The 14577-nt window shown below is 42.8% G+C and overlaps 1 protein-coding gene across 1 annotated transcript in view; it reads right to left on the bottom strand.

The window, feature by feature from the left end:
* The window catches only part of RNF32 (ring finger protein 32), a 43677-nt gene that overhangs the window by 11740 nt on the left and 17360 nt on the right, over window positions 1-14577 (bottom strand). Inside the window, exons 4-7 of the mRNA XM_075828701.1 lie at window positions 9553-9695; window positions 7898-7930; window positions 6694-6818; window positions 2215-2323 (exon numbers count right to left, since the gene is read on the bottom strand). Of these exons, the coding sequence (XP_075684816.1) occupies window positions 2215-2323; window positions 6694-6818; window positions 7898-7930; window positions 9553-9695 (410 nt within the window). The remainder of the gene's footprint in view (window positions 1-2214; window positions 2324-6693; window positions 6819-7897; window positions 7931-9552; window positions 9696-14577) is intronic.

Here is a 14577-nt window from a genome sequence, read left to right as displayed (position 1 = left end):
AGGAAAATACAAATGTCTGGAAAAAAGTATATACAGAGATAAAAAAAAAAAAAAGACGAAGGACGCCCAGTGAACTTTCTGCACTCTGAGGACTTTTTTTTTTCTTCACGTAATCCATCTTAATGTCAGCAAATTGCTTACTAATGTGTTGACTTATTGCAATCTTGAAAAGTAAAATGAAAAGGCCTGGAATTTACTGCACATCAATGAGTCAGTGATAAGCCATTACAGGGTTAATATCCTCCTGCCCGCTGCTTGGAGCCAGGGCGAGCTGACAGCAGAATGTTTGCCCTGTCCTGGTCAATAAGTAAACCCCGTGACCGGCCCAGTGTTTGGTGAGATTTAAATTAAAACATTTGGGGAAATCTCATAGCAGGAGAGACAAATCCTACAGCCTTCCACATTATTTCACAGCCAAACTAGCTCCTTATAAAGAGCAGGGCTGGCATTAAATCCTACTCCAGATAATGTAATGCATATGAAAAAGATTTACTGGCCCCCGTAAAATGAGCTGCTTCAATTAAATGGCTTATGCAAGCACGGTTTATAGGTAAGGATCAAAGCGGCTGCAGCTCCAGCGGCTACATTCTAGGTAACAGTTTGCGTTCTGTACACACAGATTGTGGATATTGACATAAATGAGATAGTTGCTGTGACCTTTTAGGGACTCTTAGATCTTAGTAAAACTACTGGGACTCTGTCAGACGTGTAATAAACATATCATTCTCAGTTCATGTCCTGGACACAATCAACAGAAACATGGCAACCCAGAAACCAGTACAAGACTGTGATTCCCCTCCCGGATCCCCAGCTCAAGAACAAGAAACTCATCTGAAAAATAGGAAATAAAGTTTAAGGACAGAATGTTTTTATGACTTCTTATTATATATTACATTGCTGTAGGTCTAATGGCTCCCTAATTAAATCAGAGCCTTAAAATAATTCTGTAATCAAAGTCATTACATTCTATCTATCCAACATCTATATCTCACATCTCTCTCATTATCTACCTATCTATCTATCTCATATCTATCTATCTATCTATCTATCTATCTATCTATCTATCTATCTATCTATCTATCTATCTATCTATCTATCTATCTCATATCTATCTATCTATCTCATATCTAACTATCTCATATCTATATATCATTATCTATCTATCTAGCGATCATTATATCTATCTATCTATCTATCGCTCAATCTATCTATCTCTCAATCTATCTATCTATCTCTCAATCTATCTCTCTATCTCTCTATCTATCTATCTATCTATCTATCTATCTATCTATCTATCTATCTATCTATCTATCTATCTATCTATCTATCTATCTCTCAATCTATCTATCTATCTCTCAATCTATCTCTCAATCTATCTATCTCTCAATCCATCTAACTCTCAATCCATCTATCTCTCAATCCCTACTATACTAACTGAATGACTATTCATTTGGCAATTGACACGTGGCACTTACTACATGAACGAATTTCAGGTGATACCCTGTCCCGAAAAATATTTAAAGGGATCCTGTCACCAGCATTTTAGCTATAAAGCCAGCAATACCTGGTGAAAGTGGGTGAAAAATCATTGTCATCTAAGCTATAAATATGTTGTAAGTAAGCTCTGTAGCTTTAGTATTCCGTTTTTCAGTGGTCCCACGCCGTATGCAAATGAGCAGAAAAGAGTCAGATCTTCATCTGAAAAGAGTCAGATTTTCATTCCTCCAGCGTCTCAGAGTGGACTCCACCTCCTTCTTTTTGATTGATAGCTCCTTAGCCAGTCAGGGCCGGACAGGTGGTGGCAGTGGGCGTGGTTAAGAAGCTGCATCCCAGAGGGAAAAATAATTACCATAAAAGGCGGGAAAAGTTTAAACGACTATATTTACTGACAGAGGAGGACTTCAGGAAAGAAGAGAACAGGAATGAACTCTGGACAGCTGCGGCCATTGAGGGGTCAGGCGAGTTTAACAGGTAAGATGTTGATGACAGGATCCCTTTAAAAACCCATTTTTACAAGCAATCCTGAAATGATTGAGGTACAGGGCGATCTATCTGGATTATTACATCAGTTATCAGCAGAATATATAAAGATCTATAATGATTATTATGTTCAGGTTTGTAAATTTTGCTTCGCAGCAATAGATCAATGTATATAAAATGAATGTGCAGTCCATGTCTTTTTTTTTTCCCCTGTTGGATAAAACAAACGTGTACCTTCTCCTCAAAGAATTTTTTCCGTAACTTGGGGTCTTTGGGAGGTGTTGTTTGACGTAAGTGTTTGTACCATTTCCGTACTATGTATCCCCTCCAGCAAGCTTGTATCCTGAGGAATAAAGAATTGAAAAGGTTATTAAATATTTATCATTATCGATTACAATTATTTTGTGTGCATCTTTATAACCTCACATTCTGGAAAAACAAGGAACTGCCCCTACAGAGCTCTGATTCTGCACGTAAATATTACTACAGTGAAATGCCTTTAATTCAGCATCTGATAATACAGACATCTTGATCACTTGTTACTTGCTTCAACTAAATGATTGAACTTCACAAGACTTTGTGTAAGACCCCATTGATCGGCATCGATGCCGGCGAGCCTGTGCGGCTCGGTTGGTAAATTGCTTGTTAATGCACGCACGTTGTTGCGGGTAAAATCGTAATGGGTGTATTCATTAAAGGCTGTACGATTCTACAGGTAAACAGCCATGTTACCCGCAACAACGAATCGCCATTAACGAGCATTTTGCTAACCGAGCCAGCGCAGCTGACAGACGCATCGCGGCCCATGTCAATCCCACATTTTGGGGCCTTACCCTTCTTCTTTCTCAAGACTGACCGAGAGATTCACAGTCAATTAAAAAAGTAAAGACGCCTCATGTAAAGTTTTCTTTTTTTTAACATACAGTGAAGGAAATAAGTACTTGATCCCTTGCTGATTTTGTAAGTTTGCCGACTGTCAAAGACATGAACAGTCTAGAATTTTTAGGCTAGGTTAATTTTACCAGTGAGAGATAGATTATATATAAAAAAAAAAAAAGAAAATCACATTGTCAAAATTATATATATTTATTTGCATTGTGCACAGGAAAATAAGTATTTGATCCCTTTGGCAAACAAGACTTAATACTTGGTGGCAAAACCCTTGTTGGCAAGCACAGCAGTCACACGTTTTTAGTAGTTGATGATGAGGTTTGCACACATGTTAGATGGAATTTTGGCCCACTCCTCTTTGCAGATCATCTGTAAATCATTAAGATTTTGAGGCTGTCGCTTGGCAACTCGGATCTTCAGCTCCCTCCATAAGTTTTCGATGGGATTAAGGTCCGGAGACTGGCTAGGCCACTCCATGACCTTAATGTGCTTCTTTTTGAGCCACTCCTTTGTTGCCTTGGCTGTATGTTTCGGGTCATTGTCGTGCTGGAAGACCCAGCCACGAGCCATTTTTAATGTCCTGGTGGAGGGAAGGAGGTTGTCACTCAGGATTTGACGGTACATGGCTCCATCCATTCTCCCATTGATGCGGTGAAGTAGTCCTGTGCCCTTAGCAGAGAAACACCACCAAAACATAATGTTTCCACCTCCATGCTTGACAGTGGGGACGGTGTTCTTTGGGTCATAGGCAGCATTTCTCTTCCTCCAAAAACGGCGAGTTGAGTTAATGCCAAAGAGCTCAATTTTAGTCTCATCTGACCACAGCACCTTCTCCCAATCACTCTCAGAATCATCCAGATGTTCATTTGCAAACTTCAGACGGGCCTGTACATGTGCCTTCTTGAGCATGGGGACCTTGCGGGCACTGCAGGATTTTAATCCATTACGGAGTAATGTGTTACCAATGGTTTTCTTGGTGACTGTGGTCCCAGCTGCCTTGAGATCATTAACAAGTTCCCCCCGTGTAGTTTTCGGCTGAGCTCTCACCTTCCTCAGGATCAAGGATACCCCACGAGGCGAGATTTTGCATGGAGCCCCAGATTGATGTCGATTGACAGTCATTTTGTATGTCTTCCATTTTCTTACTATTGCACCAACAGTTGTCTCCTTCTCACCCAGCGTCTTACTTATGGTTTTGTAGCCCATTCCAGCCTTGTGCAGGTCTATGATCTTGTCCCTGACATCCTTAGAAAGCTCTTTGGTCTTGCCCATGTTGTAGAGGTTAGAGTCAGACTGATTAATTGAGTATGTGGACAGGAGTCTTTTATACTGGTGACCATGTAAGACAGCTGTCGTTAATGCAGGCACCAAGTTGATTTGGAGCGTGTAACTGGTCTGGAGGAGGCTGAACTCTTAGGCCTCATTCACACGGCAGGGTTTCCCGGCCGGGTGCCGGCCGTTCATAAATCGGCCGGCACCCGGCTACATTAGGAATGATAGACCCCTAATGGGGCTATTCACACGACCGATTTTTTGACGGCCGGAAAATCCGGCCGTCAAAAAATAGGACATGCTCTATCTTTGCCCGGGCACCCGGCCGCCCAGCTCCCATAGAAGTCTATGGGGCCGGGTATTACACGGCCATCACCGGAATGTGTTCCGAGTGATGGCCGGGTTTCCCGGCGCTTGCGCTCTATCTCCTCCTCCTCACAGCGCAGACTGCATGTGAGGAGGAGGAGTTGATGCCATTCTGACGAATGGCATCGCTGTACACTGTGTTGCAGGGCCGGGGTGTACAGCAGGTGGAGGGAGCGCTGCGCTGGCTCCCTTCCCCTGCTTGTTAAAAGCACCCTGGCTCGGCGACACCTTCGATGGCGCCGCTAGTAGTAGTAGTAGCAGCAGCTGCTGCGGCTGCTACTACTGTAGCGACGCCACTATAGCAGAGCAGGGAGGTATCTCCCCGCTCTGCTATGTGCTAGCCGCACTTTAGCTCCTTGAAGGAGCGGAATCCCCGTGTTTTCGGGGATTCCGCTCCTGGACAGAGCGCTTGATGTCTCTGTCCATATCTGGGCAGTGACATCAGGGGAAACTCCTGAAGCGGAATCCCCGAACACATGGGGATTCCCCTTCAGGAGCTGCCGCTGATGTCACTGTCCGGATCTGCCCGGCCCGGCACGGATGCATAACTTTATGCAAACCGGCCGGGCAAAATGGCCGATTTTACCGGCCGACACTCGGGCTCGGGAACGACCCGGTCGTGTGAATCCCGCCTAAATGGTTGGTAGGGGATCAAATACTTATTTCTCTGTGCACAATGCAAATAAATATATATAATTTTGACTATGTGATTTTCTTCTTTTTTTTTTTATATATAATCTATCTCTCACTGGTAAAATTAAACTAGCCTAAAAATTCTAGACTGTTCATGACTTTGACAGTGGGCAAACTTACAAAATCAGCAAGGGATCAAATACTTATTTCCTCCACTGTATATGGACAGGTCAATATTGTTCAACTACATTACTTTTATCTTCATTTACTTTTTGAATAAAGATGAAATATTGATATGTCCACATATGACTGGAGATAAGGCATAGTGGCATTTTATTTTGTCTTCCTCGAGGCTCACTAGCCTTACCTTTTATATACTTTTCTATGATTATCCAATAATCCAGAATATGTAATAATGCAGCAACCATCAGGTCCCATTAATGCTAAATGAAAATTATTATTGTACAAATTTGTGGATATCCATAATAATTAATTCTGCACAGGAAGTTTTGTTTTTCCTCCCTTGGAATCGAAGCCATCACTGTGCAGGTACTAAGATCAAGTCAATGAAGCAAAAATCCTGCTTTAAAAATCCTTTTTTCCCCATTTATTAAAGTAAATGGAAAGTCGCGGAAATGAAAAACTAATACATGCAGTAAATAAGATTTCCAATCCATTGACCTTAAAGGAGTTGTCCAATTAATTAAAGCATTTGGACATCATAGGTGGGCTCTCCTCGTGACCCCCTTAGCTGGATCAGAGAACCGCTGCAAAGAGTGGCTCCAATGCTGTAGCACATGAAAATGGGTCCTCATTTATAGGAGGGGTTGTCCAGAAGGGACAAATCTACTAGAAAGGCCAGTTTCTAAACACAGCCCATGACAGCATGAAGCATTTTTTGGATTCATTATAAAATGTATAAGAATATAAATGATAACTGGTGTGTGAACGCGGCATTACCTGGTGGCACATGTAAGAATATAAATGATAACTGGTGTGTGAACGCGGCATTACGTGGTGGCACATATAAGAATATAAATGATAACTGGTGTGTGAACGCGGCACTACCTGGTGGCACATATAAGAATATAAATGATAACTCGTGTGTGAACACGGCACTACCTGGTGGCACATATAAGAATATAAATAACTCGTGTGTGAACACGGCATTACTTGGTGGCACATATAAGAATATAAATGATAACTGGTGTGTGAACGCGGCACTACCTGGTGGCACATATAAGAATATAAATGATAACTCGTGTGTGAACACGGCATTACTTGGTGGCACATATAAGAATATAAATGATAACTGGTGTGTGAACGCGCCATTACCTGGTGGCACATGTAAGAATATAAATGATAACTGGTGTGTGAACGCGGCATTACTTGGTGGCACATATAAGAATATAAATGATAACTCGTGTGTGAACACGGCATTACCTGGTGGCACATATAAGAATATAAATGATAACTGGTGTGTGAACGCGCCATTACCTGGTGGCACATATAAGAATATAAATGATAACTGGTGTGTGAACGCGGCATTACCTGGTGGCACATTTTGCCCTGAACAGGTGAGCCGCATCGTGTATTACTCTGGTCTGATACTGATTCCTTCTACACATTGGGCATGTTTTTCTTCCCGTGAATTTCTCATATGCTTCCAAACATATCTGGAGAGAAATATATTTTCAATGTTACTTTTTTCTTACACCTGCATACAAGGCTACTACAATGTATTCTTACAGACACAAAATTTACCTTCAGAGAAAAATTAACCAGTTCCGGACCAGGCTACTTTCCCCTGTTAATGACCAGGCACATTTTTGCTTTTTTTTTTAGTTAATGTGTGTTTGGAAGCTATAACTGTTAACACAATCTAAAAAGACGCAAAATCAGGGGAGTAATCAGTATATCAGTAATCAGGGAAAAATGTTGTACACATTTTTTTAATAGCACAAAGTGACCAGAAAATATATTTTCAAAGTGTGCCCCTTTCCGTTACAATCATTTTGATATAGGGGATGTATAGTTTTGGTTAGTCAGGCGGGGCATCTGATGTCGTTTTGGCTAGCAGTGGCGTTCTATGTCTTTAATGCCTTTTTTTTGTTTTACACACTGTGCCCCCAAAAGGTCGCAAGAGGGGGGACATTTTAACTTTACAGTCATTTATGTCATTGCTGTTAACATATTAGCCCCAGTTACAGAAGAAAATACAGGGTCTTCTCTCAAAACCCAGCAGCTAGACGGGGATAACATGGTTTGTTATGTGATCGCTGGGACTGAATCAGTAAGTGGCAGTGCGGTTTCTTAAACTCTGTTCAGCGATCATGCAGTAGGAGACAGTAATAAACCTTCTCTGTTTTCTCTAGAGGGTCTGGTTGTCTCTAAAAGTGAACTTTCCTCACCTGCAGGATTTCCGTCCATCTGCAGAGACGGTTAGAAACGTCTCTGCAGTCATATGTCACATCTAAATACGTGGGCTTTCATTAGCATTGGTACTACAAATGTCTGATAGTCTAGAAAGCCACCATGCGCTCAGATGTTGAAGTAATGGACTTCCATCAGCGGAATTGACTTTAATATTCCTGGATAACAGGGTTAATCCTTCATTTCTTTCAAGCTATATAAGATCATTCACACTGACCACAGATTTTTTTCACAGATTTTCCTACGTAAGGGCTAAAAACAACGCAAGTGTCCTTAATAATGAACTCTGGTCAGAAATATCATATAAAAATATTCCACTTACCCTGTGAAATACGTGAGAACATGAAAGCAGGACCTGTAAAACAAGCAGTGCGGACACTTATCAATGTAAAAGTATATAGAAAACAAATGGTACAAAGCTAGGATAGCATTCCTACTAGGTTTTATTCTTATTGCATTTCAGAATCCAGAAAATACTGTACATGGATTTCTTTAAGCAGATTGTACAGAGGACACCTGTGTTTATACCACTCTGAATCCCATGCCAAATCCTCACCAATGTGCTGTCTCTGGTAGTGAATAAATTTAGTACTTAGATGTGATCGTTTTTATGGTGGTCCTGTGTACTAGACACACACAGGACCTGCTCTCAGCTGAGCCGTCACTTCAGGTGAACTGAATCTAGCAAACAATACAGTGTATATATATATATATATATATATATATATATATATAGATAGATAGATAGATAGATAGGATACATGGAAGCTGTATCCTAAAAACAAAAAATAAATCTTAATTGAAGGGGTTGTCTGGTCATGGGGCAGTTTTTCATACTGATGACCTATCCACAGGGTAGGTCATCAGTATTCAGTATATGATCGGCGGGGTCCGGCACCTGGTCTCCGCATGATAAGCTGTTACCGCTGCCTCCGGCACCGTAAATTATGCAGTGGTCAGCGCCGGAAGCAAAAAACTCTGTACACTGTACAGAGGCCGTGCTGAGTTACTACAGCTCTGCTTCTATTCACTTGAATAGGAGCAGAGCTGCAGTACTGCAGCTATACTGTGACCGGAGCCATCTGCTTCTGGCTCTGAACACTACATAACTTATGGCACCAGAACAGCTGATTGGTGCGGGGTCTGGGTCTTGGACCCCCACCGATCATATACTGATGACCTATCTTGTTGATAGGTCATCTGCATAAAAAAAACGCCCCATGACCAGACAACCCCTTTAAAGTAAATTCAAAAAATGTTTGTAAGCATCTAAACCATACATTTATTTATTTTTAATTGCCTACAAAGGTGTACATAGCTTTTCAGTCTATGAATTATAAATTATGTGTTTGATCGTGTTTGTAAATGTTGTAGCTTTTTACATTTTATTTGTAAAAGGTAAACATATGGGAGATGCACACTTCCTTCCCGAGTCATCAGTACAGCAGGGTGGGAGCGCTTTATGGCAGCAAAAATGAATAGGAGTCAATTGACAGAGAAATCTCATATTTTTAGTCTCCAGGAAGTGATGCAGTACAGCCCCCTCCCCAGAGACCAGGGGATGTGCATACAGAGTCCTATCTCTGTGTATAGTGTCGCTATCCTACTTTATCTAGGCCTCCAGTAATACAATAGAGGTGTCATTAACTTGCCCACCTCTAATGATAATGAGGTGATTCTCCTTATCCTGTGCCTGTATATAAAGCAAAGCTGACAAGAGAGCTGCAGAGAACAGGAAATATCTTCTTATTGTGACTGCTCTAGTGGCCAGTGTGAGAACTGCAATATTTCAAGGTTTTTTTTATACATGAATAGTCACATAATTTTTTTTAAAAAAACACCAACATTTTTTTCATGACAAAGTCTTACTTCCTTTTGGTAAAAGTACTAACATGAAAAATGGCATTGAAAGCCCTGTCCCATGCGATAGGACGTAGACTATATACTGTACCTGTGGGTGGAGTTTATATACTGTACCTGTGGGTGGAGTTTAAACTCTTCTTTACATATGACACATGGCTGTAGAGAGTCTCCTTGCGCCACAGACCGCTGTTTCACGTTAACCCATCCATCACTGGATAAGGGCATCGCAGGAGCTTCGATAATTCCAAGTCTCTGAGCTTTAACCAAAGATGCAAATGTTATCTTAATCATTTATGTTAAGGGGCTAATTGTGGGGGTTATTAGTATCATATATACCCAAGTATATGTTCCTGTTTATAGCAGCTGCATAACATAAAACCTTAATAGGTCTAAAGAGCTATCAACGGTTTGTTGCCCTGCCTTACATAACTCTTAATGTGTTCAGACATGGTAGGAAGCTGCCATGACGCTTAATTGATGATTTGATCGCAGTCTGGATTTTATTTGTCTTGGCTAACCTTGTGTGTAGAGCCGACGTTGTACTAATTATTTTTATGCCTTTACCACTGACACCTTTGGTGACTGACTAGTAATGACAGCTACATGGTGTAGAGAATACATCTAGAGGGCAATTCTCCCGAGTCCTCTTTTGTCCTGTCAATCATTACAATGGGTAAAGACATCATACCCGTAATCAATCAGTCACATGGAGAGCGTTATGAATTGAGTCATTCAAGGAAAGAAACGATTGCTTCTTGAGCTCAGAACAAATCTGAAGACTAACTTAAGCCACTGTATGACATTAATCAAAGTCAAAGGCTGCCTATTACTGTGCTGAATGATATACATGAAAGCGATACAGCACTGATGATGAATGAGGACCAGCAGGATGTATTTCTCTCCTCTGCAGCAATTGCCATGTTACGGGATTAGAAATGTTCTATCACGGAGGACACAGCATGACAGCTTAGCCATTGTGCATATGATTTTATTACTTATTATTATTCATTTATAGCGCTGTACAGATGTAGTCACATCGGTCACTGTCTCCATTGGGGTTCACAATCTTAATTTTAAATTAACCTATCTGTATGTTCTTTGGGGGTATTTTTTTTGAAAGTGGGAGAAAACTGGAGTACCCAAAGGAAACCCACATGAACACGAGGAGAACATTATGTCACCCGTGTTCTTTGTGTAACCAAGGATCAAAGCCTCTTATCAGAAATGCTGCTTTAAAGTAAAATTCTCATTAGTCAAAAAAAAAAGTCAAAAACTCATTAAAAGTCAAATTCCTACCATCTAAAGCTGGCCATGCACATTACATGTATGTTGGCCGAACCAGCGATTTAGGGCTCTTGCACACGTCCGCGTACCAGTTTTTCACAGCATCCGAGTGGCACCCGATAGTTTTCCTGGACCTATTCACTTCAGTGGGTGAATCGGGTCTGTGAAAACGGACCAACTCTCTGATCCGTGGAAAGATAGAACATGTCCTATCTTTCCACGGATAACGGATGGGACTCAGGCGGCACACACGGTCATGTGCAAGAGCCATTAATGTGTACGGCAGCATCACGACTCTCCCCTAACGGCAGATGTCATGGGAGAAGAGGGTCGGCATGTTCAATTTCAACATGCTCGATCCGTTTGTTCATTATTAGATAAGCCGCTACCAGAGGAGTCTGGCAGCGGCATTCTCCCAGAGAACACATGCACGCTCAGCCAAGCTGAGCATGCATGTGTATGGGGGAGTCGGGAGGAATAGCTGTCAGCCGAACAAGTGTTTGGCTGACAGCTATCTAAAATATATGGCCAGCCTAAATTTTCCCAGATTAAAATGTTTCAGTGAAAAGAAAGATTGTAATTTATTATCCTAAAAGCACATGCTAATGAAATACACCATGCACACCTATGTAATTAATAGTAGTAGTAGTAGTGGTAGTAGTATTGTTATTATTATATAGATACAAAACATTTTCTAAAACTGTCCGCTTTTTATAATCCCTTTTTGTTAGAAGGGTCCCAGGTTTCCAAGGTGTCCACTAGTGGGACCAGTGGCGTAGCTATAGGGGTCGCAGCGGTCGCAGTTGCGACCGGGCCTCTAAGCCTGGGGGGCCCACGGGCCCCCGTTGCCATACAGCAGGCTTGTTTAAATTAATTTTCTGTGCCGTGAAGCCGGCACTTCCTGGTTACGGTCACATGGTGCACTTAGTGTACCATGTGACCGTGTTGTCACGTGACACGTCTTCCAGTCAGTGCAGCGGAAGAGTCGGTGCGGAGGACTCCAGGTGAGCTGCAGAGTCTGTATTGTAATGTATTGTGTTGTATTGTAATGTATTGTGTTGCCTTGTAATGTATTGTGTTGTATTGTGCTGTTTGCGGTGGAGAGGGAGGGCCCATTAAATTACAGCCCCCCCTCCTCTCTCCACCGCCTGAGCGGCTCGACGCAGGCTGGCGGGATGTAGCGACATCATCACGCCTGTCTGCGCCGAGTCACTCATAGCACACACCGGAGGAGGCGAAGGATCCTCCACCCGACGTGGGAACTGGGATAGGTAAGTAATTATGCTATTTTTCCATTATGCACATATGGGGCATTATACTGTATGGGGGGCTGATATTGTGGGGGGGGGGGCATGGGGCTGTTATGGGGGGTATTATATTGTGTGGGGGCAGCTATGGGAGCATTATACTGTGTGGGGGCATTATACTATGGGGGCTGTTGGGCAAGGCGTCTGGGCATAGGCGTGCGCAGGGGTCTGATGATGGTGGTGTTGGGGAGGCCCAAGCTGAATTCTTGCACCCGGGCCCATGAGTCTTTAGCTACGCCCCTGAGTGGGACTTACAGAAATCCGCAGTAATCAGTGGGGGAACCTAACAGCAAGTGTCCAATTCCCTGCAGCACTACCATAGAAGAAATAAAGCATTACACAGTCCTCATAGAAATCAATCGGATGATCATGTAATACAAGGACGTGCTGGGTGAGAGAGACAGAGAGACAGAGACAGAGAGAGACAGAGAGAGAGAGAGAGATATGCTCTTTGTAGCCGTCCTCCACTCAGGTAATTGATGGAGGTTCAGCCCACGGACCCACTGAATGAACTGAGAATTCTCTAATAGTCTATTTAAAGAATGGCTTTCTAATCTAGAAAACTCCTCTAGTTATACGGTATGAGAAGGAAGCAAAAACACTATGTAGAGGTGAGCTGCACATATTACTGTAGACCAGGGGTCTCAAACTCAGCTGGGTAAGTGGGCCACATATAGAAAAAATGAGAAGTTGACGGGCCGCATTACTTTCAACTTTGATACAATACAAAATTATTGTTAATCAATTAGTTATTTGAACTACTATAATAATACTACATTACTATAATAATACTACATTACTATAATAATACTACATTACTATAACAATACTACATTACTAAAACAACAATACTATATTACTATAACAATACTATAATACTACATTACAATAATAATACTACATTACTATAACAATACTACATTACTATAACAATACTACATCACTATAATACTACATTACTATAACAATACTACATCACTATAATACTACATTACTATAATAATACTACATTACTAAAACATCAATACTATATTACTATAATAATACTACATTACTATAATACTACATTACTAAAACAATAATACTACATTACTATAACAATACTATATTACTATAATAATACCACTAGGTTTAAGTATAATGGAAATTTGAGAGTTTACTCGACGTGCTTATTTTAACAATCCAGTGTTCCAGTTTAAGGCCCCATGCACATGACCGTAAAAAAACTCTGCAATTGCGAACCGCAATTATGGACCCAACCGGTTCTATTGGCTGCGGACACATTTCCGTAGCGCTACGGAAAGGTGTCCATGCCGTAGAACCGTGCCAGGAAATATGGAGCATGTCCTACTTTTCGGATTTTACAAGCCATGCTCCCATACCAAATGGGAGCACGGCATGAAAATGAGCCGCACGGCCATCCGGCCATGCCCGCAATCGCGGGCTGTGATTACGGGCACGGCTGTGTGCATGAGGCCTAAGTGTCGCTAAGTGCAGTCCGGCTGCTCAGTTGGCAGCGTTTGGCAGACACACAAATGTCAAGATTGGGCAGCCCCTTTTTAGAGACTCCTCTATAGATAATGCCACAGTGCCCTCTTTAGATAATGGCACAGTGCCCTCTGTAGATAATACCACAATGCCCCCTGTAGATAATGCCACACACCCCTAGATAATGCCACAGTGTCCTCTGTAGATAATTCCACAGTGCCCTCTGTAGACAATTTCACAATGCCCTCTGTAGATGCTGCCACAGTGCCCTCTTCAGATGCTGCCAGTGCCCTCTGCAGATGCTGCCACAGTGCCCTCTGCAGATGCTGCCACAGTGCCCTCTGCAGATGCTGCCACAGTGCCCTCTGCAGATGCTGCCACACACCCCCCTTGTAGATAGTGCCACACACACACCCCCAGTAGATCGCTCCATCGGGGCTCCCTCTAGGAGTGGAATCCCTAGCCAAAGGATTCCTCTGCTGGAGGAGCCCCGGACGTCACTGTCCATATACAGTGACGTCAGGGGATCCTCCTGGACCGGAACGTGATGTCAGGGGCAACCTCATAGCCGGTGTCCAAGAGCGCAGCAGTAGTATAGGCTCTGCTCCGGAACTCTGGGGATGCCACTGACATCAGTGTCCATGTATGGACAGTGATGTCATGGGCTTGCCTAGAGCCGGAGTCCCGGAGCAAAGCCGCTTCTAGCACTTTGCCTGGGATTCCAGCTCTGCTCCTGACATCACTGTCCATATATGCACAGTGATGTCAGGTGCAACCCCAGAGCCGGAGTCCCGGGCAGAGCGCTTCTAGCGCTCTGCTCTGGGACTCGGCTCTGGAGAAGCCAGAGGCTTTCCCAGAGTCCTGGAGCAGAGCCTATATTAGTGCTCTGCCCGGGGCTCCAGCTCTGAGGAAGCCCTAGACATTGCTGTCCATATGCCTACACTAGCGCTCTGCCCGGGACTCTGGCTCTGGGGAAGCCCCAGACATCGCGTGTCCATATATGGACAGCAATTTCAGGGAATGCCACAGAGTCCCGGAGCAGAGCCTATACTTGCGGGCC

The sequence above is a fragment of the Rhinoderma darwinii genome, chromosome 5 (assembly GCF_050947455.1).
Source record: "Rhinoderma darwinii isolate aRhiDar2 chromosome 5, aRhiDar2.hap1, whole genome shotgun sequence".
In the NCBI taxonomy this organism is placed as follows: Eukaryota; Metazoa; Chordata; class Amphibia; order Anura; family Rhinodermatidae; genus Rhinoderma; species Rhinoderma darwinii.
This window is presented reverse-complemented; position numbering and strand designations above follow the sequence as displayed.